General features: G+C 35.9%; 1 protein-coding gene across 18 annotated transcripts in view; it reads left to right on the top strand.

The window, feature by feature from the left end:
• Nucleotides 1-25901, top strand: part of LOC108719201 (receptor-type tyrosine-protein phosphatase mu) — a 470437-nt gene that overhangs the window by 297255 nt on the left and 147281 nt on the right. For 7 of the 18 annotated variants that reach the window (XM_041566375.1, XM_041566371.1, XM_041566370.1 and 4 more), the window contains exons 14-16: nt 4264-4338; nt 11123-11255; nt 17760-17789. In XM_041566375.1, the coding sequence (XP_041422309.1) occupies nt 4264-4338; nt 11123-11255; nt 17760-17789 (238 nt within the window). The remainder of the gene's footprint in view (nt 1-4263; nt 4339-11122; nt 11256-17759; nt 17790-25901) is intronic. The other 11 variants (XM_041566373.1, XM_041566368.1, XM_041566378.1 and 8 more) reach the window with 3 other exon arrangements.

The raw sequence follows: 25901 nt of genomic DNA, 5'->3' as shown, positions 1-25901 counted from the left end.
GCCCAGTGAATGGTATAAAACTTCTTACTGAAAAAGTTATGTTTTGCTCCAAAAGATTCAACTATACACCACCTAAAACCTGCCGAATTACTGTATAAGTCAATGGGAGAGGTGCAAAAAACTTGGATCAATTTTGGACAATTCACAATTCGAATTTGAGAGTTTTGACCATAAAAAAAATTAAAAATTTGAATTTGAATTATCAATTCAACCCTTAATACATCACCTAACTGTGATATCAATAAAGCACTTCTTATTATGGTTATAATGATCAATAGATTTTATTGAACTTAACTCTGGTCTTTAAAAAGCTCATTAACACCTAGATGATATGGAGTTAATTGATGTTTTTGCATTAGATGGATTCAATTTGCTGTAGCTGCTGCCTATTTGCAATCGAGTGTTCATCGCTGAGATTGGTGGTTGCCTTTTGCATAGTGAGTGCAGGAAATCTCCAGTACACACTTGGGGGCAAATTCACTAAGCATCTAACGCTAGCGCAAATTCGCCAGTGTGAAGTCATTTTGTTACTTCGCTGATTTACTAACGGGTGCTGGCATAAATCCGCTAGCGAAGTGGACCTACTCTAGCGCTACTTTACACCCTTACGCCAGGCGAAGTTGCGCTATGGCGAAGGGACGTTACTACACTAATTCACTAACTTGCGCATTTTACTGAGCGTTACCTCTTGCACCAGACTTGCCTTCGCCACCTCAGACCAGGCAAAGTGCAATAGAGTAGATAGGGCTTGCTTCAAAATAAGTCCCAAAAATTGCTGGGTCTTTTACTTTTTTATGGATGATAGGCTGAAAAAGATCAACAATTTTTTTGAGGGTACCCTCATCCCCCCCCTACATTTCCTAACATATGGCACCTAAACTATACAGTGGGCACATGTATAGGGCAAAATAACAACTCTATTTTATTTTATGAAGCTTTCCCAGGCTTGTGTAGTGTAATGTATTTGTTGCTACATATACGTCCATTGTACTTTAACTTGGCACCGTATGCAAATTAGGCATCGTCGCTTTGATTGACAAATTAACGCTAGCGCAACTTCGCTACCTTTCGCCTCCCTGAGCGCAACTTCAGATTTAAGAGAATTAGCGGCACCCTGGCCAAAATTCGCCTGGTGAAGTGCGGCGAAGGCGTCCCTATCGTATTTTCACTTAGTGAATTTGCCCCTTGATAGGGAACTACAAACTTAAGGCAGCAGTGATACAAAAGGAAGAACTGAAACGTGTTGCAGAACTCCTAAAAGCAATGATTGCAATACATTTCCATACAGATATCTGTCCTGTTATTCAGAATGCTGAGGACCTGGGGTTTTCTTAATAAGGGGGTGTTTCTGTAATTTGGATCGTCATACTGCTAAAAATCATGTAAACATTCAACCCAATTGGATTGTTTTGTCTCCAATAAGGACCTTAATGGTCCAATAGACCATTTTTGCTTCCAGTAAGAATTAATTATATCTTAGTTTGGTTCAAGTACAAGATACTATTTTATTATTACAGAGAGAGAGGAAATAACTTAAAAAATTTGATTATTTAGATAAAATGGTGTCTACGGAAGACAGCCTTGATGTAATTCTGGATAATGGGTGTCCGGATAACAGATCCTATACCTGTATTATATTTCTATCCTTTATGCTCCCTTCAAGACAATCATCCCATTAATTACTTACCTGTGAAGATAATTAATAAAAATCCCTTTTGATAAATATCTAAATTCATTTGTGTTTGAATGTAGCAGCAGTATAGTTTGTTTATTTGCATTTTATTTCAATCAAGAGAATAATCTGCTTGAGCGTGACTATCATGGGCACGCAGCTAAAATCTACCTGAATGGAAAAAAAAAAAAAGTACTTTTGTCTTTGAAATAAATGGCTAGTTTTCTTTCTTTTCTTTTTCTGGTGTGGTATGTGAGAGCTGATGAAAAGTGCTCTCCCTCAATCTGTTCCAGGCTGGTCGTTCAGATGCTGTTCATTGCAGCACGATTGGTAGGATGAGCTTCCATTTGTGTTACAGAAGCCCCAAGAGGCAACTTTGGGAATAGAACTGAATTAATTTGAAATGTATAATGTATTACATAGATGAGATTAAAAAGCAACAGCAAGGCAAACGTTTATTGTGTCATGACTTGTCCCAGAATACAAATCACAGCATTCAGATATCAAAGCTATGTGCTCCCCCCCCCCCCAATTATTTATCCCTATCAAAAGTGTTGCTTTTCTTTGCCTGGCACAGACCAAACAAAATGGAACTCACCCACTTGATCTGGACGTAGAACCCCATGCCCTTGCACTGACTTTGCACATCATAAATATTTATTTCAACAAAGAGTAAAATGCCATTAAGATATTTAGATCACTTAGTGGTAACTCAAAGGCATCCGGTAGCATCACTTTATTTGAACATTGCAGAGGGATATTTCAAAATATTATGCAGCAGCAGTTTTGAGTTTAATTGTCTACAGATGGTAGATGATCTATTTCCCTCGCTTGTTGCCACATTTCTAATAGCACCCAGGCTGTTCTATGTAAATGAAGAGTCTTTCTGGAGAAGTCTGTCCTTAATGTTCTTGTGCATCTTAACTGCATCACTTCCCAGATGTTATATCTGACCTTTTTGATGATTATTACTATTTATTCCTAAAGCAAACAATGGCAGCTGCTATCACATGATTCTAGAGTTAACTCTTAGAGCTAAAGGGAATTTTAAGCCCATTTCTTAGGAAAACTAGTGGACAGGGAAGTTATTGTGACGCTTACTTTATGTTCAAACCAGGAACTTATAGAGCAGACAAATGAAGGCAATTTTCCTCCAGGCAATAAAATTAAGTAAAAATGTTTATTATGTCACATATACTGTATATAACCTTACGTGTTTCGTGTTACAATCTACAAAAATGCTCCCATTTTTATTGTTGTTTTTAATCAGTACAGTCCTGATGTGAGAGCTAGTAGAATACGTTTTGCTGTAAAGTGGGCATAGATTTGCGTAAATACTAGGAATAAGTAACAGAGTTGGCTTTGCTAGGTCAAAATGGCTTATTACACAAAAGTGTAAAGTAAACAGCTCATAAACATTTATTTATACAAATTTTTACCCACAATGCAGGGTTTCTTTCCCCTAATAGTAGATGCATGCTGTTTGACAATGCAGGCACAAATTACAAACCACTTTGTTAATCTATTTGCATTTATTTAAATGTAGATTGAATAACAGCATTAGTATGTCAATAGACACAAGCCAGTTGTATGTTGTATGTGAGTGCTGATATATATATATATATATATATATATACTATAGAGAGAGAGTGAAAGAGAGAGAGGCTCAATGTTATTTTATTATGTTATTTTTCTTAGATGTCGTTATATATGCTCTCTCGACTATAAACCAACTTGCTGAGAAGTACTTGTCTGTCATTTCATCACTATTCTCTGTCATGTCTTTGTTCCTTCTCTTTTGGGACCAGTTGGGACCAGGATCCATTTCACCAGTTAGGCTATGGCCTCGTTCTGTTTTCAGAGGAAGATATTAATCACGCTGGCAACATTTTAAGCTCTCTAAGCAAATGTCAAGTGGGCTATTTGAAAATATATTGTGCAATATAGCCATGCCTATAAATGGTCATTTGCACTAATCTTACCTATCAGTCAATGGGCTAGTTGAATGGATGACCATTAAAAGGTATAGACCCAAATATGTTTAAGACCCCACAATATGCTATAGGGTTTATCACACGACATGAATTATAATTTGGTCAATTAACTATGGTGTTATGACACCATCATTAAATCATACATAGTGATTATTCAGAAGCTCAACACATGATGCAATAGTCATTCGGTTAATTGATTAAGCTTTATAACCTAAGGTCAAAGGTGTAGCCCAACTTAATACTAATGAAAGAGATAGTGAGGGGAGAAAGTATTTAACAGTGTTAACACATTAAAAGGGACAGTTCAAACAAAAATTGAAAAAAAATGTGGGTAATACAGTAGTTTCAAAAACATTTGCTCCATTCTGCAGATCAATGGCAAAGTATAGGTTACCGTTGCCAAATATATTATTTTATCCCCCCCACCCCCATTGTCTTACATATATGAGCAAGCATGAAAGGTATACCTTTGTAATGATGGAATGGGTGGTGTTTTGCTTGAGATGGTAAACACTGACAGTCTTCTTGTCCGCCTTGCTTCAGTCTGGCTTTTCTTCTCCTCATGCATGCTGACCTGGACATCTTCCTTTGCCTTAGCTGCGATAATCGTGACTCAGCTTACAACACCATACATTCGCATCGCCCCTGCTGCAGGCGACGACCAACTAACAGGTCAGACATTCAACTACACACAAGCCATTTCCATTTCCTCCTCTCTCATATCACTCTCATCCTTCATCCCAACACTTGCTAGTTTATTGCTATGTGGGTGTGTCCTTTTTACATTTTCATGGCCTTTATATTTTATAGGTTAAGTGCTGCACATTCATTCCATAGATATCAGTGTAACTCACTGCATGTACCCTTTGTGAACAGTGTGGGATGTTTCATTTTTTTTCAGCTGCTCTTTTTATCCTTTTAGGGAAATGGTTGTCCCCTAGTTGATCTGCTGTTTAATATTTATTTTGGATAGATGGGAAGACTTTAGTTAGTCTATTCTAAATACCATCTAGTGTTTCATTATGTATAATCCTTACTGAGCAACACGAATTCCCCATATTACACACTACAAGATACTTACCTGTTGTCTAGTGTATATATCTTCTTTTAAGAAAGCATGAATAGAGTCTTGCTCATCTGGAAGACCTCCTTAAAGTTGGACTTAAGTAGTGAGTGTAGATTACATGTATAATATTTCATAACGGAATAAAAAAAATACAATCCATTGGATGCATGAGTTGATGTTAGCTCTTCAGGGACTGTTTTCTTGAATAGGTTATACTCTTAACCCAAATGTCATAATGGGTGGCACATGTCTGGTGCATTGTTGTGTTATGTCCCATTTAATTGCAAAGCTCTCCAACTCTCCAAATGTTTCTGCAGTGTGCAGTGAACTTTTATTTTATTCCTCTAATTTCACAAATTAGGCACCATAAAATGAATGTAGAATTAAAGCAATGAATTCCTATGAAATTGGGCTTGTAATGTCATCCAAATCAGTCTGCATTTTGGACATATTTCCATTGCAGAGCTCACAGAACGCAAGAAATATATTTCTTGTGAAAACAATTCATTATCTGCCTTTTGCAGACAACGTGTTTGGACAGTGACAAATAATTTGGGAGTTGGTCACTGTATGTGATATGATATGGAAAAATATCCGGATTCTTGGAATTTAACTGTCTCAGCATTTCCCAAGATTCAACAGTTAATTTAATTTATATCGTCAGTGAGCTTTAGTTACAAATCAGTACAAGTGCAAAACGTAGAAAGTAAAACAGGTATTGGGAGATCATGATTATGTATTGGTTCTCATGCTGGTGATGCTACTGCATTCCCCTTAAGGACTACTTTATGTTACATATTTATGTTATACATATACTATAATATAATGATTTAGTTTTATTTATGTTGAATTTGGCTAGGAAATGTAGGACTGGGTTGCACAGACCTTTGAGGTAGAGAACTATGCACATTTGTTATTAGAAATAATGCATCTACCCAACCACTTTCAGCTCTCTATACGTAATGTATTTTTTATTTGGGTGCATGTAGTTCCAGGAAGTACTTTTACTATCTTGTGATGATGTGGCACTGTAATACCAGTCTGTAAGGGGTAATCTACTGCTAATATTGCTAACTGATCTTTGCTGAATTAAATACCTGACTGGGGCCGTCGCCTCCCCTGAAGTTGTCATATCCTTAAAGATTGAAATTCAGTGTAAATGAACATAAACGTGTCTGTAAATCTTGAAAGGAAAGAGGATACAGGACCCTTATTCACTTATTAAAATTTCACTTCCTGGAGATGAAGAGGTATTATTTACTCAACTGAGATTTATTAAATAAAGAAAACCCCTTCTCTCCACCGCTTACCCCAATGTTAGTGTTGCTCACTTATCAACTGCTGGAAGCAAATAAATGTGAATGGAATAATAGTTGCTTCCAGCAGTTGATCAGTGAGCAATGCTAACATTGGGGTAAGCGGTGGAGAGAAGGGGTTTTTACTATTTTTCTTTATTTAATAAATATGTGTCTAAAAATCTGTCAGGTCCTTTTTCGTTCTGCTTCTTTGGTTGTTTGACACCATTGCCTATTTTGGTTGTAGCTAGAGGCTTTACCCAAACCCTTCTGCTGTGTGTTAAAATGTGCCTGCTGAGGATGAAGGGGCTAATTCTCTCATTATCTTTAAAAGGACTGCAAATTAAAAAAATATATAATATTAAAATATATATAAAATAAAGCATGATAATTTCCTGTTAAAAAGAAATTTAGTTTTAATTAAATTTTTCTACAGTTCCCCTTAAAAGGAAACAAATTGGCAGCCAGTAAATGAATGATGACAAAAGTGTTGCCAGCTCAAAGATGTGCTTGTTGTGTTGATTGCACTTTGAATATGCCAACCTTTTGTTGTGTCTATTTTGTGGTTGTTTCAGTCTTGATTAAAATGTAAAGGCGCTTTTATTATGTTTCAAAATTGCACTTTTACAGAATCTCTCTCCAATCTGTCCCACACATTTCGTATATGCTTTGCCACTCATTTGCACCATAGCATTTCTACACATATTCTCAACAGTCAATTTCCACTGTTCTATCCCACACATTTTCAGCAATTTACAAATGTATAATGCATTTCAATGTATTCTTTTTCCTGAATTGATAACATCATCTTACAGTGTAACATTTTTGGTACAGTACAACAGCTATAAAGATGGATTTACCTGTATCAGGATACATATATGATCCCACACCATGGGGAGGCTGTTGATCATAGCGTTGTTTATATACACACAATAATGGCACCATTTTACTGATTTTGGCTAAGCACAATAATAAAAAATCACTCCAATTATCAAAAGCTTCCTCTTAAGAAAACTAGCGTTAACGCCCTTGCTCAACATGTGTTCAATAATTAGGACATGTGCTGCACATAGGCATAATGTTTTTTGTTATTTCTTGACCTAAACAGGGAATGTTGATTCTAGTGAGGTATATAATTACATACCAGTGCACAGATAAGCCCCTGTTAATGCCTGTTAATGAAACAGTCACAACAAAGGGTGAATGGTTTTGATATGATAATATATAGGACATGGGCATATTTTGCATGAGATTGCTTCTAAAATGATTTTGATTACTTTATTACTCAGCTGCTGTTTTCTTAGTTTCCAGCATCATTCGATTTCTTTGTTACTTTCCTACCTGCTCCTGATCTCCCAGTTAAACAATGATTCCTCATACTGTTCTAATATATACTGTATAATAACAGCATCCTGCTTACCCAATGATAAGTAAAGCCGCCTCCCAATGATAAACGAAAGTTATATCAGAAACCCTTACATGGCCTTTTCCTTTTTGAATTTTGCCCCTAATCTCCCGAGTCCAGAAAGATCTTTAATTTTTTTTTTTACTGTTGTCATTTGTACTTTATGTAGTATGATTATTACCTAAGGCCTCACAGATATTTCCTCAGGGCTAAACAATTACATTTTTAAATCATAGCATTTCAGTAGTAAAGGAGGTGAAAAGACAACTTGAAGATTTTAGAGCAAGAAAGAGTGTGTTTCTTATCAACAAGGAAAAAGACAGTAAATATAGATTATGGCTCTAAACTGTGCTTAGAGGTGTTGCATTCGAAGAGTATTATAGTTGCTGGATCCATTATAAGTACAGTAACAAATCATGCAGGGTTACTCTATAGGTGCATTTTGAGTCTTCTTATTTTTTTTCTAGCTGTGGGACAGATGGCTTTTATTACAGGCAATCGAGTATGTTTTTCATAACTTGAAGGTGACTTCTACAAAATGCCACTTACTGTCTCACTGTAAACAAATACTAGCCAAGTAGGGATAAAACATATTTTCTCTTTTATTGTTTGAACCATGAAATTGTTATCTAATAACTGCAAAACACTTCATACTTATAACAAACACTCTTTTGAATATGTAATCAAGAAACCCATTGTATACTCTCAAACAAAAGTTTTCTGTTAACGTGTTTCCTTAAGAAAGTTTATTGCTCCCTAGACTTGGAATATATACTTTACCAAAACTGGAGGGTGTAGCAGGTCTTGGATTTTCTTCAGCTTTTATGGAAGATCAAAAAGGGAGTAGGGACTAAGATTTTGAAAGACTTGATCAAACTGCAATAGAGTAAGTTGGCAGAGAAGGAATAGACAGAACTAATATCAGATAGGTCATGACAAGTATTGATTGTGATGAAACTGAGATAGCTAGGGCTGAAGAGGAGAAAGAGTGCTGAGAGTGGTAAGGATCTTGATTAATGGTATAGAACATGACAGAGGTGTGCTAATGCTAAAACAATGACACAACAAATATCTACTGTAGTCAAGACTTATTTTACAAAAAGTCTTATTTTACATCATGACAAAGCATAGGGCATTTAGTGGGTAAACCAATGAAGAGCATTAAATGCCACAAACTAGCAACAACAACAGATTAGGCTTCATCAAAATAAAACTGCCAATTGACAAATAAACTAACATCAAAATATAGACCTGCCTTTTATATCCATTAGTACAGTAGTGAGTCAAGCACGCAGTTATTCATGGTTGTTCTTCATAACTTACATTTATCTGTAGTTGTTCAGGGCAGTAGCACATGGGAGGTTTTGTCTGGCATAGTCCTCTGAAGAAGAGCCACATATTATTCTATCTAACAGGAAACATACTGCCTTTGACAGATATTTGTGTCAGTAGATGATATTAACTGCCTACTATTTTATTGTGCAAAGTGAGGAAATATTAAACTTGGATTTAGCTCACAGAAACAATTGATTTGCTATGCTTACAAAAACTATACATTAGTGAGAAAAGTATTTATCAATAGAGACTTAGTTGCATGATCATATTTATGGCACAACATGATACATTTCATAGCACAAACTCTTGTCAGTGCACAGCAGAACACTGAAGTGCAACTTGGGCTTCTTTGTCGAAACATGTTTGATGTCACCACAAAGCCATAAAGCTCTACGTGTGTTGTTGGTGCACAGTTTTGGAGAGAAATTAGAAAAGAAGAGCCTTCTTTAATGAAGAAGGGTGAGCTTATTGCTTAAGGGGAAAGTTTGATTTAATACTATTATATAAATAGGGATTCCACCTTCAGTTTTTAGTTTGGCTGTCAAGCACCAATTTCTCATATGGTTACTATAGCTTCAGGAGAAATTCTGTTATGCTCAGTACGTGTACATACCCGGTCTCCCATATCCATCTTTTTTGCTGCTACCTCTTTATCTAAATTACCTGCTTCTAAACCACTCTCCTCCCTGTCATAATGGAAGTCCCCATCCTTTTTTTTCTTGCTTGCCTCCTCTTCATCATAGATTTACATTCATCAGGACAGAGACCTATTCCAGCTACAATTCCATGTGCATTTACATCTATTATCATTGTTTTGTTTAATTAACTGTAGTGCTATATTAATAAATACAATGCAATGTGAACTGAATCAAGTGGTTTCTCTGGTAAGATACTTAATTGTCTGGCCTGATGGACAACTGGGCTAGCATTGGTATGGTGTTTTTGGCTTGTCTGAAAATATATATAACCCTGTTCTTCATAGCTATCTGTCCAACTAGTCAGTGGTCCATTCAGTTAGTTCTGTTCATTTTGGACATTCACATTTATCTTCAAATAATAAAGTTGTCAAGCAAATAGCCTGTGGGACCATCAGTTAGGCATCCAAAAATGTCTTCCATGTGTGGGTAGCCTTTGAGATTTGAAGAGTAATGATAGAATGGTCAAATGGTACACTGTAGTAGAGATAGCTAGACAGATAAATAGAAAACAAATGGAAATTAAGTTTTGTATAACTATACAAACTGCACTTCACTTGTTAAATAGTAACATTTTGGTTATAGAGCTTAATCCATGTTTATGTTTATGATATAAGGTTGTTGGTAGGAAGCATGGAAAGGCACTAAAAAGAGGTAATTGGGATTTTCAAAATAAAATCGTGTTTCTGAAACCATCTGTCTGCTTAATGGCATCCCACATGATGAGTACTGTCACATTCTGATTAAAAAAAATTGGAAGCGTAGGAATAAAACAGGTCCGAGGAGGGATTGGGTTTAGTGAATTGAACATTGAGTTTCGTATATTCTTCATCTTGAACTCATTTAGGGGAGGAAATGGATATTTCATCAGACATCGATTTGACATTCCATCACATTATACAGTAAACATTATAAACAGAGCATTAGAAAAATAAGGAATCTCAGGGAGCTAAGACAGTTGCTGCTGCAAGGCACCAGTTATCTCATTTAAACAGATATTAAATGTGGGTGCCAATGGTGTGATCATCAGCTGCTTCCCACTTTGTGAATAAATTGCTTAGAAGGAGTCTTTTGACTACCAGATGTGACCTAGATTTAAATTTCCAAAGGCAAAAAATAGGCTATTGTGTTGAAAAACAATCGCTAGTAAAATGCATGGTGAATGAGCTTATCAGAGTTTTCCAGGTGTTTGAGTTAATATGTTATGGAATTACTGCTTCACTTAAGAAACATAATTAAGGATAACACTGCAGCAAATCAAGTTTGGGTAAAGGCATAGGGTAGTTATTATGTTGTGAGCAAGGATTTGTTCCCATTACAAAAGAAAGAACAGAGAATAATGAAATGTACTGGAAGATATATCATACAGTACTCTTAAAATGGTTAAATTATGTATGTTTTATACACAACCACTTACTATACCTTACATAGATTTGAAGAAAAATAAGTGTAATCACTTTTCTGTCATTGCACATAAAAGCTTTTTAATATAAGTGGTATCTTATAGATAGGGCTTAAATGTGGTAGAACTTTACTGTTTAACATGGAGGCCATTGTTAAATATATCGGAAATGTGCGTGGTGGCTATTTAAGTATGAAAAGATAGACATTTTAAGAGATGTGTGCTTTTTTTCTTATATGTGTGTCATTTACCCTTTAGGAGCGGCAACAAGCAAACCGGATGCAGAACCAGAAAGCCAATCTGACCACACAGTCAAAATCACTGGAGGAATAGCGGGAATCCTCCTGTTTGTCATAATATTCCTTGGAGTCGTCTTAGTCATGAAGAAGAGGTGAGTGAGGGGTGTTGACCTTTGAACACTTACAATGCAGAACTGTAGAATCAAGGCCAAGCACACATACAGAATCATCTAATCTCAATAAACTTTGAAAAGAGTCAAATGTAGTAAAAGCAGCATAAAGTGAATTATGAGCTAAGCAAACTATGAAACAATGGCCAGAGGAAAACAATATGGTGGCCAGACAGATTCATATAGGACTACATGTCAAGCTTAATTTCACAAATTTCTCTTAACAGAGAACTATATCCTGCTGTTGCTTATATATTGCTCTATCTTGGTCAGGGCCACAAGCTGGCATTTAATGAAGTACAAAAACAGTGATTTTGGCGTTTGATGATGTTCTGTATGTCAGTTTTTCCTGTATCAGATGTGTCTTTAACTTCTCAATGAACATTATAGGAATTTGCTAAATAAGTTGAACTTTGTGTTTTCATATGTTAATTCAAAACAGTAAACATATGTTGTGCTTTGACCTGAATATAGATGGCTGACCTTTGGAGCATTATTATTATTAGACTATTTATATAGTATTAACATATTTTGCAGTTCTTTACATTGATAAGTGTCAGTAGATCACTAAGGGCCCTATCACACACAGAGACAAACTATTCTCAGTTTTATCTTATCTTTGTCTTTAACGTTCCTGTATATTTTTGGAATAGGGGTAAATGGGACCTAAGACTCCAGCTCAATATGACTGAATGACAGCTTGAAGCATGCTTTAATGGCCTCAGTTTTCACCCATGGCAAAGTTATTATTTTTAAATATATTTTTTTAACAGTAAAAATATTTTACATACATTCGAGAAGTGCAGTGCTTGCTGCTCCTACTTTGCTTCTTGAATCTCTTTACTGAAGCCAATCAGTAAAAAACATGTGCAAGCTAATTACAATTGGCTGTTGAGGAAGAGAAGGTTAAACTATTGCAGGAAAGAGAAGTTTTACAGGGAAGATATCCCAGGGAGAAGAAAAGTATTGATAAATTACAGGGTGGAGTTGGGGAGTTCATGTTCTAATCCATAACAGGAGTGTTATGGTCCATTGCAGGAGGCAGAGGCAGGGAAGATGAATTGTGAAAAGCTATTCTATTACAGTACTGTTAATGGTTGGGGAGTCGTTTTGACTCATCCTCTGCATTCTTGCGCCTTCTGGGTTACACTTGGCTCAGGTCAATTGAAAATTAGCCTTTTCAAGAAGCAAAGATTGGTGTTCTCAGCCATTTCAAGATTATGGAAGTCATCTATAGGGTACAAAGTATATAAAAATTATCTTTTTTCCTCGCAATGGAACATCATTGGATTCATTTATTGTTGCCCCACACAGAACTACAAGAGCACTACGTGCAAAACTGCCCTTGTATCTGGTGCACTAAATTAGTTCTGCTCTGCCAGAATATAAATCTGTTGCAAGGTGCAGTAAATGGTTGCCTGTGGCAATAAAATTACTCTCCTGTGCCTTGCATCCCCTGGCCATTGACCTGTAATCTACAGTTATGTTATAGATACACTTGGCATGGGACTAATGTGGGAAAAGATTCTGCTCCAGAAAATCTTGGCTTCTTATCTTCCTAGTAGGACTTTTTTACTTAATTTGTGCTGCAACTTTTCTATTTTTAAGGAAACTATGTCATCTAGGAGAGCCACTGACTGCAAAGGCATGTACCAAATAAATATAGATAAATATGGAGGTATATCTAATAAATGTAAAGTCACCATATTTTCCCAGTTGTGGCGCAGTTGTGTTTATAATTGAAAAGCTCTTGAAGCTTCAGTCATTCCTTGATCAAAGTCTGTGCCAAGAACATTCACTATATTAATTTACAATACTTACATGATCAGTTGTGTTTGCTTGTTTGCTTGAACAAAGGCTTTGTTTTATAATTTGTCCGATAGTTTTTATTGCTACATTCTTCTACACCTCTTTGATGGTTATACATGGATAGGCAGTACCACATACCCTACAGATGGAGCACAGCTGATTTTTTGTGGCACTATGACATTTTTTATAAATGCACTCCCAATAAACACAATTGCATTTATGTTAGTGTGGAGTGCAGTGATTTATCAAATATAGGTATAAACAGCCCTGCTATTTTCAAAATAAACACAATAAGTCTATACAACAAGAGCAATGAATTTGGGGTGTAACATTCTAGGAGTCCTATATAGTATTGCGCCCATCATTGTGCCTAGTGTTACACCTACTTTTAATCAATGGCTGGTTATATCTTCTTTAATATTTTACATCTTACATGAATATGCTGATGGGCAAACAAAAGGTTACATTTTTTGCAGACTTTTCATCTGTATTAAGTTATTTCAATTAAGACATTTAATCCATATCCTAAGAATAAAATCTGTTTAGTACATTACATGTTGCTTTGAACTCTATGATAAATCTTTCCGGTGTGCGTTATGTGCTTTTTCATCAGTTTTCCTACACCTATTTATCTCAATTACCATTTATGTAGCACTTAATATAATCCTCCCCCCCAAACAAGTTGTTTTGATAAATGATATTTAATATAGCATCCTGAATTACTATATTTTCATACATATATTGCAAAAGCATTTGTACTAATTAGAGGAATAGCATTTTCTAACTTGAATTGCTTTGCTGACCTTTTCATTTTCATGTTGGCTGTGTAGATTTGATTGATGCAATTTATCTCATATAACTACAACAGGTGAATGTCAGGAAAACAGGAAAGTGGAAAATTTAAAAAATTAGTTAGTAGAAAGAAAAAAAACCTGACAGCTGGGTTTAGGGCTAAATACAGGATATAAATCAATTATTGTGGCAAAAATAACAGGGTAGATAGACTGTAGGGACCAAGGCATTCATATTTATTCAACTAGATCAATTTATTTCCCTTCTGTTTAGATATTTTGCATAATTTCTCATCTCTTTTAGTTGCAGTAAAAAAAGCTGATATATTTATCATTTATTGCTACTAACAAATACTGAACATGCACTTCATATGAAAAAAACAGCAGCAGTGTTGAAAATAATAATCCAGTGTGCGTGTTTTTAAATTGTTGAGATGGATTTGGCACTCAACATTCAAAGCAGCTTAAAGCTGTGGGCTTGTTTAGTAAATGGCAGATCTAAAGCCATCTCTGCTTTTGAAGACAGGCACCAAAAGCAGCCAACCAAATTATTTAGCCAACTATAGCATAAGGATAAACTTGGCATCAATACATGCTTTGAAACTGTCATATAGTTATTGTCATGGAAAGAGATAAAATACATTTCAACATGAAAAGGTATTAATTAGAACTGTTTGCTCTTTTCCTTAGTATTTCCAGTTAAACCCGTGCATTTTCTTTTACAATGCTGATTATTAATGGAAACATTTTTTTCAGCATTTCAAATCCAAAATTTCATTAGCAAGACTGAGATTCATTAGAATCCTAAGGAAGAAAAAAAAGATTAGAAAAAGTCATGCCTGTTTGGCTGGTATTTGGCAAAACCCATTCAATGGAGCGGTGGAAGAACTAATGGGGAGGTCTGACTGGTGCTAGGGTAGGGACACATTAAACACATTGGTAGGGACACGTTAAACACATTGGTTGTCCCCTAGTAATTGTGGGACAAATATTCTGTGATTGAATCATTGGCATGCATTTGCCTTGTGTTTTTATAAAGGATTTTAGTCCACCCATCGAATCCCACAATTACAAGGCCACATAGACCAGCCTGAATGATGATATGGGTCCATTGGTGCATGTTTTTCCCTAAACTCGCATTGGCACAAAACATGCAATTATGGCCTTAATCTAGGTATGATATTAATCCTCAGGGACCAATGAATTTAAATTGTTGTCATTTACAGATCCTATTATCTAGTAGTTTGTTATATAGTAAAGGGTCAATATGATCTCCCTGTGAGCACCTTTAGTTTATTTAAAAGAACCAGTGCATCAACTGAAATCCATTTATGGTAAACTTAATTATAAAAATATTAGAATTTCCTCATCTCAGTCCCTTGACTGATATAAGCACATAAGATAACGTTTTAGGCCAGACTGCAACCTATGCTTGGACTGTAACAGTTACACATAAACAGAAAACTTATTGTAAATTCAAGAATGGAAATTTGGCATCTGAGAATTTTAGGAGTTCTGTCAATTCTGTATTTGACAAAACTCAGTGGCACTCTTTTATTAATGGAGCATCAGGTACTTTGAGCATAGCTCTAGTACAAAGTAACACTTTTTACCTGTATATAAAACAATTTGCCCTGAATATTGAGAATAAAATTCCTCACTTGTGCACAATGGGTTGCACTTCTGTAGAAGCATCCCCTGAATATTAATCTAGTGAACCAGCCCCCAAAGGATTTCTCTACACATTGGCAGCCTTGGCATTGTAGAGTGCAAATAGGTTCTGTTTTTCTCCAGCATTTTATTGTTTATTACACCCATACTGGCAAATATGAGATAGTATTGCAGATCTCTTCCCATTTTATTGGAGTCATAGTTGGTTTAAACACTACGGGGCAAATTCATGAAGCGCCGAAAATAGTTTCGCCAGGGCGCCACTAATTCACTAATGGCACGAATTTGCAGCAAATTTCCGCGTTTCGCCGCCATCGAAAAAATTTGCGAATCTCCCGTGAAAATTTTCCTGCGTCAATATTCAATTTTCATGATTTTTTCATGGAAATGTTCGAATTTCAACGTTTTTTAGTGAAAACATTAAAATTTCACGATTTTTGCATGAAATCCTTCAAATTTCACGATTTTTAAGTGAAATCCTTCAAATTTCACGATTTTTTTAGTGAAAACCTTCAAATTTCACGATTTTTGAGTGAAAGCCTTTAAATTTCACGATTTTTGAGTGAAATCCTTAACATTCATAATTTTTTTGTGAAATCCTTCAAATTTCACTATTTTTTTTAGTGAAAACCTTCAAATTTCACGATTTTTTGCGGGAAATTCGCTAACTTTTCGGAAAAGCGAAACGGGAGAAATTCGCTCATCACTATTCACTAAAATCCGAAGTTGCACTCAAGGAGGCAAAAGGTAGCGAAGTTGCGCTAGCGTTAATTCATCAAGCAAAGCAAAGTTAAGATAGCGATGCCTAATTTGCATACGGCGCTAACTTAAAGTACAATGGTCGTATATGTAGCAGCAAATACATTACAATACACAAGCCTGGGAAAGCTTCATAAAATAAAATAAAGTTGTTATTTTTCCCTACACATGTGCCCACTGTATAGTTTAGGTGCCATATGTTAGGAAATGTAGGGGAAGGAGGGTACCCCAAAAAAATTTACGATCTTTTTCAGCCTATCACCCTCAAAAAGTAAAAGACGCCAGCGTTTTTTGGGACTTAGAAAAAATTTCAACTTCATTTGAAGCAAGTCCTATCTACTCTATTGCACTTTGTCTGGTCTGAGCTGACGAAGGCAAGTCTAGCGCAAGAGGTAACGTTCAGTAAAATGCGCAAGTTAGTGAATTAGCGTAGTTACGTCCCTTCGCCATAGCGCAAATTCGCCAGGCGTAATGGTGCAAAGTAGCGCTAGAGTTGGTCGATTTCTCTAGCGAATTCAGCCAGCACCTGTTAGTGACTAGACACGTCATGGTTTAGTTAAAGAGCTCCAGGAAGATACCTGTTTGTGCTTTTAAAGATGCTTGGCAATAAAGACTTTTTTTATTCAAACACTACCCGTGGTTGTTAAAGGCTCCCGTCTATCTATTATCACTTTGGACGTTATCATTGTGTCTGGAGCGGAGTCCAGTCGGCGGGAGGCCACCACGAGGGTAGATGCAAACCAACCACATGTAAGTAACCTGAATACCCGTTAGTAAATAGGCAAAGTAACAAAATGACGTCACACTGACGAATTTGCGCTAGCGTTAGCTGATTCGCGCTTTAGTGAATTCGCCCCTACATCGTTATTGCTCAAATTGTAGACGGTCACACTTATGAATAGCAGTAGTACCATTGGTCAAACCTACAGGAAATCCCATTGACTATGAAAAAAGGATATTTAACATGTCACTATAGTGATACTCATAAGTGTTAGGTCAGTGGTGCATGTTCTCTTCCAATATTTGCGCACAAAGTCATGAGTTATTTATCTTTCACTGACTTTAATGCTTATTGATTTACAACTGTCTCCCCTCTTTGCTAGCTACAATAGGTCCATTGTCATTGTGACCCTAACCTAAAATATAGGATGAGACAATGCCACAGCCATTAACTTGATACACTTGATATTAGTGTGTAATAGAAAGCAAATCTTTAGGACCTTTTCCCCTTTGATGGAAAGCTGTAACCATTACATTGTCAATGTACTGTATATGGTCATTAATGTGATGTGGTGCATGTTATGTCTTAGAAGTAATTTGCTTTCCGAATCTGTCATTCATGCCACCTGATCTGTTCTCGTTCATCTTGATTTTTCATACATTAATATCTGGCTTTTCTTTCCTTCCATTTCATCTTTTTTCTACCACTGCCTAAACCCTTGCTTCATCATGACAGAAGAAGCTATAACTCCTACACTTACTACCTGTAAGTAATTCTTTGTGCCTAAGTAGTAACATGCTTTCTGCCATATTTTCCATGCATGAGTATTGAATGCCAGTAATGCCCGTCTGTATGTTTACTTTCATGCTGGATTTGAGTGAATTGTGTGCAAGTAATAATAGCCTTTATTTTATGCCTCTTCTGTCACAAAAATGGAATGTTACAATAAAATATAAAAAGGCTTAAATCAAGCATAGGGAACATTGTATGCTCCTGCAGAATAACAACTCGCAGCATTCTGGGGAGGTGGATTACTGGGAGTAGTAGTCTTGAAAAAGCCCTGCTCTAATTTATATATATATATATATATATATATATATATATATATATATATATATATATATATATATATATATATATATATATAATATATATATATATATTTCATTGTTTAATGAAGATAATGCCAGTGCTGCTACATTTACCATAATAAATGAAAATTCCCTTATTATAGGATTTGCTTCTATTATTTTTTAAGGTCCCAGAGATTAGGTTTTATGTCCCAGTTGAGCGAAAATAATTTTGACTGGGACCATTTTCATTGTATGACAATGGTGTATTCTGATCTGAGCACTGATTCAATGTGCCAAGCAGATCTGAGCTGTTCAGATGATTGAATTAATCATAGCAAGGATCAAGATGAATCCGAAACTCTCATCTTGACTTATGTCTGCTGTCCAAAACATATGCTGTCATCTGAGACATAAACCAAAGAGAGTGGCCTTGTGGAAATGTGCAAGATTAAAATCAGCTCCCAGTAAAAATATGTCAAGCATTACACTAGGAACATTTAACTAGAAAACAAAGGAGAATTAATGGTAGATGTAAACGTTGTTCTCTCTGGCAATTATAGCATCAGATTACCACTGAGCATTTCATTAACAGTCCGTACTAATGGCTCTATGGAAGCGTATGAATGTACATGTGCATTTCACGCAGTTCATCGGTAGATCTCAAGGAGAGTGTGTATTATTTACATGATTCATTTCCATGTTCACCAGTTCAGTAGTTTCTCTATTATTTAATCCTGTGCTCAAATGAATTCAAATTAATGCACCGTGTGTAAAAAAAGAACATTTTTCTAAGATTTACATGCTTGAAGCTGTGAATTATTCATCTTTAATGCCTGCAACACAATTGCCACTTATTTCCGTAGGTGTTACTGGAGAATGATCTCGTTTGGAAATTAGCATAATTACTACAGTGTGCCCGTATTACTATTTTAACACCAAACATATCATTGTCTTCTGTTTATAAATGTGTAGCTGCACTTGTATCTATAAAGATAAAAAGGTTTGGTGGCTATGCATTGCAATTGCTTTAGCCACACTCCTTATTTGCTCCTTTATATTCCAATGTGCTGCCTTAACTCCTCGTATGAGATCATGTGAACAAAATATGTAAAATCAATCTACAAGGGTTGTGCTGATTCTTTTTAACTCAGCCTGGTAACTTGCATTTATTTGAAGTGGCCCTGATTTTGCAACTTGTCTGCTAAACTTTCTCTAGCTTTAACTGAATAAACTATAGGTAGAATAGGCTGTACAGGAAAATATCACATATTTAGATAGCAAAAATGTATAGTAATATATATACTCCTATAATATTACAATGCTGGTCTAGCTTCTTCATCCCTATCTTTGATAAGTCCTGATAGTGTGCTAACTTCTATTGCAGGTTATAATTGTTTGTCTATCAATATCAGCACCTAGATTCAATTTTTTTGCCCTTTTAATGCTATCTGATTTTTTCTATATTGCACAATTGAAATAAGTAGCACAAATAACAACTTATTATTACTAATGATGAAGCCAGACATTGGCATTTTTTAAAATCCATTTATATATTGGGCCACCGGAGGTTGTGCTAGTGATAGCAATCAAACATATTGGATATATAAAAAAAATGTTCTGGGAGTACTAACATTTAATTGTAATGCATATTCTTATATCAGGGCAATTTGTAATGTGTTTTTAGACTTGTAAACTGTAAAGGAAATGAGCCCTTGTCAATAGCAAGTTGGTCGCTCCAGTTCTTGATGTACCTAAAGTTTATATAGTAGGGAAGGGTATACATGAACATATTTGTAATTCTCTTAACTTTAAAGAGCCAAGAGAATGGTATCCCTTGCCTTCCATTAGATACAGTATATCATGAGCCTAACTTACATTCAGTGGAAGGTGCACACTGTCAGTTGTTAATCTTTGATTAGAAGGCTATTAGTATCAGAGAAGGTGGGAAAACATACAGCAGGCAGAATAACTGCAAATAAGTTTTTATTTTATGTCCACACGACATGTTTCGGGCTGCAAAGGCCCTTTCTCAATGTGTAACTTACATTTCTATGGGTCACCAAAATTATCCTTTTAATTTCTACTTCCAAACAATAAACTGTAGAAGATTTTTGATCCAACTGCTTGAATTGGCTGTAAAAATTATAATGCTAAACCTTAATGCCTTTAGATTTTCTCAAAACAACTAGTCAATGTAAGCCACACAGTATAAAAGAAAGTCACTTTTCAGTAATCCTCAGATGTTGGTGCAACCAAGATGCAAAGCCATTTTCCTCATTGGTGCATTTATGCAGCTGTCCTGGACCACAGTGTAGCTGGATTGCATACACAGTATTCCCAAAACACCTATGGATTTTATTAAAGGGCAAATTCTTCTTTGCAACATGCATTTGGGAGTTTAGAACATGTCATGACTGGATGACTTTAAAACCTTTTAAGAATACCTTAGAGAAGGCAGTGCCTATCAAGTGTTTGGTTTGATTTAAAGTTGCTTTGATCAAGAACGCATCATTAAACTTCAAATGTACACTACAACATATGCAGTGTTAATTACTATTAATTATAAATCCTGTAGATGAAGTACTAACATAAAATGTAGATAATACATATATTCACTGCAAACCCTATTTATCCTATCGATTGAAGTATAGGAAAAAGTAAGGGTCTACTACCTTTTCGTTTTTAAACCGATTCTGTCATGATTTCTATGGTGTAGTTTTTATTTCTAAATTACACTGTTTATACTGCAAATAATTCACTCATGTAAAATGTAATTCCTAACCCAACAAGTGTATTTTTTTTAGTTGTAATATTGGTGTGTAAGCAGCCATCTCAGTTCATTTTGCCTGGCCATGTTTTCTATTGAGTGCTGTTCTTACATTTTATGTGCCAGGGTGCTGGTATCTGGTTACCTTCCCATTGTTCTGCTGATGGGCTGCTGGGGGGGGCAGTGCAGCAGTAAAGAGTGACTGAAGAACATGTGACTGGGGGCACCTGGGAAACTAACAAAATGTGTAGCCCCATGTCAGATTTCAAAATTAATTATTAAAAAAAATCAGTTGGCTCTTTTGAAAAGCAGATTTCAGATCATAAGTCCGCTGTAGTAGCAATATTAACTGATTCATTTTTTAAAAAAAGTTTTCCCATGATGCACTGGCATAACTATAGAGGACCCAGCAGGTTGTGGGGGGGGGGGCAGGGAAGAGGTGTGCCCAGATCGCAGGGTCTTTTTCCTCCATAGCGCTCAAATTCTCCACCGCTTTCTTCTTTTAAGAAGAGCGAGCATGCAAGGGGGTTGCAGGCAGGCGCAATCGGGATCACCTATGCGTGCCAGGCCCTCTGAAAATTTTTCAGCCGGGGGACCCAGTACGCTCTTGTTAGGCCCCTGCCAGAATGATCATTTTGTAGTGTTGATTCATATTACAAAATCTTGCATTTTTGTAATATTTACCTATGCCTATCCAATTATTGGGTTCAGTAGAATATCTGTTGAGGAGGCAGTTGTTAAACATTCCCTTCACTACACTTATGCAAAGTAGCAAGAGTAAAGCTAAGCAGAGTCAGGCAGCACAACATCAAGCCAGTAGGATTAAAGCTATGCAAATGCACGAGTAAGAGATGGTGCATGCGTAGTAGTGTTTGAAGTCAGTACTGCCCTGACTCCTTCCAATTTTTATTCGAACCACCTACTGTGTTATCCTAATTCAATGATGTTAGATGCAGCTGCAGGTTCTCTAATATATACAGACAGGCAGCTTAGTTGCAGTCGGATATTCATACAATGCTGTGATTGGATGCATCTGGTTAAATACATAATTATGCAGTACTGGTAGTCATATCTGCATTTCCTTAGTTGCTATCAGTTCCTCTGAATCTTTTTTTTAAGTTGTCAGAAGTGACTGGGGATGAAAAAATTGTAGCATGGAAATTCTTGTTTATGTAAATCCATGCAAGCTTAACTTATTTACTAATAAACAGCCGGTATATTTTACACTTTTGTTTCGTTTATTTGATCTCAATGTAATTACTTTGGACTGGGGGAGAGCAGAGCCTTGATAACGTCAGTGAATTTCAGTATCATTCTAATTTATGTAGAAATTACTTTGAGACCGTTCTCACTATTCTTTCAGACACACATTTTCTGTTTTCGTATTACAATCTTTAAACCCAAGGCTCTTCTTGATTTATTCTAATTACATCATAAACCACATTTTAAGAACTGTATAAAAATATACCAAAGTAATTTTCTCCTTCTATTTTACTAGATTAAAAGCATAGGCAATGAATGTGGAAGTATTGTATTTTCGTAGAACCTTTCGTATTTATAAAATCCCTACCTGCCTTCACATTAAGATTGTTATTTGTTATTCTAGTTTAATTATCATTTCATGCAGTTATAAGATTTACTGATTTAGGCTGTTGGGTCTACTTAAATGTAGGGAACATTTACTAAAACATTTTACTAAAAACTCATCACCATTGTAACACTCCCTAAAACAGTCCGTTTTGCTCATCATAGCTCTGCAGTATGGGCATTCAGAACTTAATTACATGTGCATATTTATTTGGTCACCCCATACCAACTAGCCACTGGCGTAACTACCGGGGGAGCAGGGGGTGCGATTTGGCCAGGGCCCGCACCCCCTCAGGACCCCCCGGCAGCTTGCATGCCACTGACTTCTTCAGTGTTTCCGGGCGTACGGAGGGGGGCGGGGCCGGCTGCATGTCCCGCGCCAGGGTCAGCCCCCCTCTAGTTACTGCAACTAGCAGATCATCAGGGCCTATAAAGATACAACAAGAGAGTACCACAACTGATGCAGTCATTGCCTGAATTAATTTTCAGCCACATATCAGTTGGGCAGGCTCATCTGAGGTCACCATACATGAGTTTATAAGATACTAACTTGGTTGGGAGGGGATAGCATCTTTTATCTGTCCATCTATGGCGAATCATCCATAGAAATGCTAATTCAGTCCCTCTTGTTGTTACCCAACACATTGTGATTATCATGACATTTTTGCAATCCGAAGGTCAAATATATATATATATAATATAATTATTTATTATATATTAATATATAATTATATATATAATATATATTATTATAAAATTATAATACTATTATATATTATGATAATAAATATAATATTGATTTACGACACTTTTGACAATGATAGTAGAGAAGCAAAAAGAGAAAGTAAGCTATAAAGAGAGACAACTGTGTTTCACTTGATGAACCTCTTTCATAATTTAGGTCAAACTTTAAATAGTGGAGGCCTATTTATTAAGGTTCGAATTTTAGTGGTTTTAGAGGTTTTTGGACCCAACTAAACTCACTTTCTCTAAAGCTATGAATGTCATGACTGTTATTAATAGATCCAAATAAAAAAGTATCAATGGTAAATAATGCTGAACAAAAAGAAAATATACCATATTTTGACCAGTTTCCATTGACAAAAATACTGAAAGTATTTCCCACTAAGGGTGATTTCTTTATTCCCAGCTTCCTCAGCCTTAGGCCTAATGAGATGAGTGTGCCCTCTTGAGGATCTATAAAATGTGTTAAATGGCCGTATGTGAAATTTCCCTTGATGCAGAAATGGAAACAAATAAATCTTTTTTTTAAAAATAAAGCTGTAAAATTCATATTTGCTGCACTTAAAGTAATATTTTCTCATGTACAGGGAACTAAACTTGTGAAATTCACTTAAAAATAATAGCGTCTATTTTTCTATTTTCTATGAGTTGCTTGCAGTCTTGGGTACCATTTCTAGCTTAATGGAGTGAAAACACCCATGGCAAACATAAACATTTCTGTACAATAGAAGCACACATGCTCTTACAGAAGCTCTTAAGACTGCTGAAATGTCCTTTAAAAGACACCATAAATATATTACATATTCTTTGTGAAAACAATTTTGTCATACATCAGCAGGTAAAGTATAAAAATGTCAGCGGCAATGTTGAAATTAGACCAGAGACATTATTTCAGCTGACTTAAAAGTAGGCCAAGTAGCAAAAGAAATGTAGAAAAAGATAGAAGTTTTTTTGGCGTCTGCAAAAAAAATATATTATAGTAATCTTAAAGAACATTTGCAGCTTCTACCTGAGCAGAGGTACAGTAATAACTTGGAAGTGCATTTGAAAGGGTTTTGAGAGAAAAATTGTGTGCTCTTTTACTGCAGGGTACAACATTTCACAAAGGTGTCTACACTCTTCTTTTCATTTGCATGGCATGCCAGTTTGTTGGTTAGCCAGCTTAGATGTATGTGGCACAAGCTCCTAGGCGCAGAGACTCAAGCAAGAAAATTAACCCTATTAATTGTCATTCTTTCAAAGGCCCTTCTTGTGTTTTTTCTCTTGACTCAGTTGCACCCTACAGCTCATTCAAAATTAATGGTCATAGATGCAATTGGAATCAAAGTGGAATTGGATGTTTTATCATTTTTACAGCTTTTATTTTCTGGATTTGGTTGTGTAGACAAGCAAAACCACTGGATCAATTAATCTATCAATCTATGGATGACAGCATGATCAACACAAAAACAGAAACTAATTTTAGGGTAGTGGCTCGCAGGGAGATTTCTGGTATTCTCTCTACTATTTTTCCTCTTGACCTTAGATTGTCCAAAATTGGCATCTATTGCCGTGTATAAGGATGTCAGGTCTGGCCATTGGTGAGTGACTGGCAGGTAGGAGCCTGTATGCTCAGTAACCTGGGTTACACCCATTACTGGCTAGGTAATAACTGGAAGACATTTTTAGGTGAAAATAGCTTTAATGGGCAGATAAGGTAAATAACAAAATTGAAAGAAGTGCAAATCAAAAAACAGTAGTCCAAATACAGGCCTGTGTTGAGGCTAGAGTCAGGCAAAAGCAGAGTCCCGTAACAGGCTGGATGATTAGGGCTGGAGAAAGACAGGCAGAGGGTCTGGATAGATGGCAGGTAAGCAAAGTCAAGGAACAAGTCGCCAGTCAAACAAGGGAATCCACAGGGAAGTGAATCAGGCAATGGATGAGGACTGGGGAACAGAAACAAAGAACCGGGCAGGGAACAAGGAATCAGGTATGTATCAGGTAGGGACATAGGAATCGCAGAAATATATACTAAATGAGGCTCAGAAGCTTTGATGATCAATCAACTGTGAGTTGCAGGGAACAGGCTTATAAAGACCCATTATTGATAAATTGAGTCATCAAAAGTCATCCAAAGCAGCATCTCAATAGTGACACCATTTTTATTCATTTAGCTATAATGTTTCTATACTTATGGCATTTACGTCATATTATAGTGTATTGGAAACACTATGTAGAGCACTTTACCTTACACTATCCCTCTACTGCCTTCAAACTGCTTTCTTTTCAAACACTATGATGGGAACATGTATTTAGTTGTTAATGACATTGTAAACATTTTTGCAATCACATTCTTCAAAATGCTTAGCATACCAGTCACATTACATTATTATGCATAGGCTGATTTTATAGCCAACCCAAAAAAAAACTGTAGAATAAAGATTATATGCTCAAATTGTATCATTCTTCCATACATCTACAATTTTCCTTATAACATTAGTATTAGAATAGCTGTTTACAACTTTTAGTGATCATCAATGTATATACCAAATCAGGCAGTCTCCTAAAACAAAGAATAGGTATGCTTTTAAATGAATATTTTTCCCAGCTGATTTCAGAAACGATTCAAAGAGCCATTCATCTAGCTACCTGTGTAGTATAATACATGCATTGCTTGTGTGGCAATTTAGATTTTATTTTTTTAAAGCCTGCCGTTTTTTAAATAGA

The sequence above is a fragment of the Xenopus laevis genome, chromosome 6L (assembly GCF_017654675.1).
Source record: "Xenopus laevis strain J_2021 chromosome 6L, Xenopus_laevis_v10.1, whole genome shotgun sequence".
Classification (NCBI taxonomy): domain Eukaryota; kingdom Metazoa; phylum Chordata; class Amphibia; order Anura; family Pipidae; genus Xenopus; species Xenopus laevis.
This window is presented reverse-complemented; position numbering and strand designations above follow the sequence as displayed.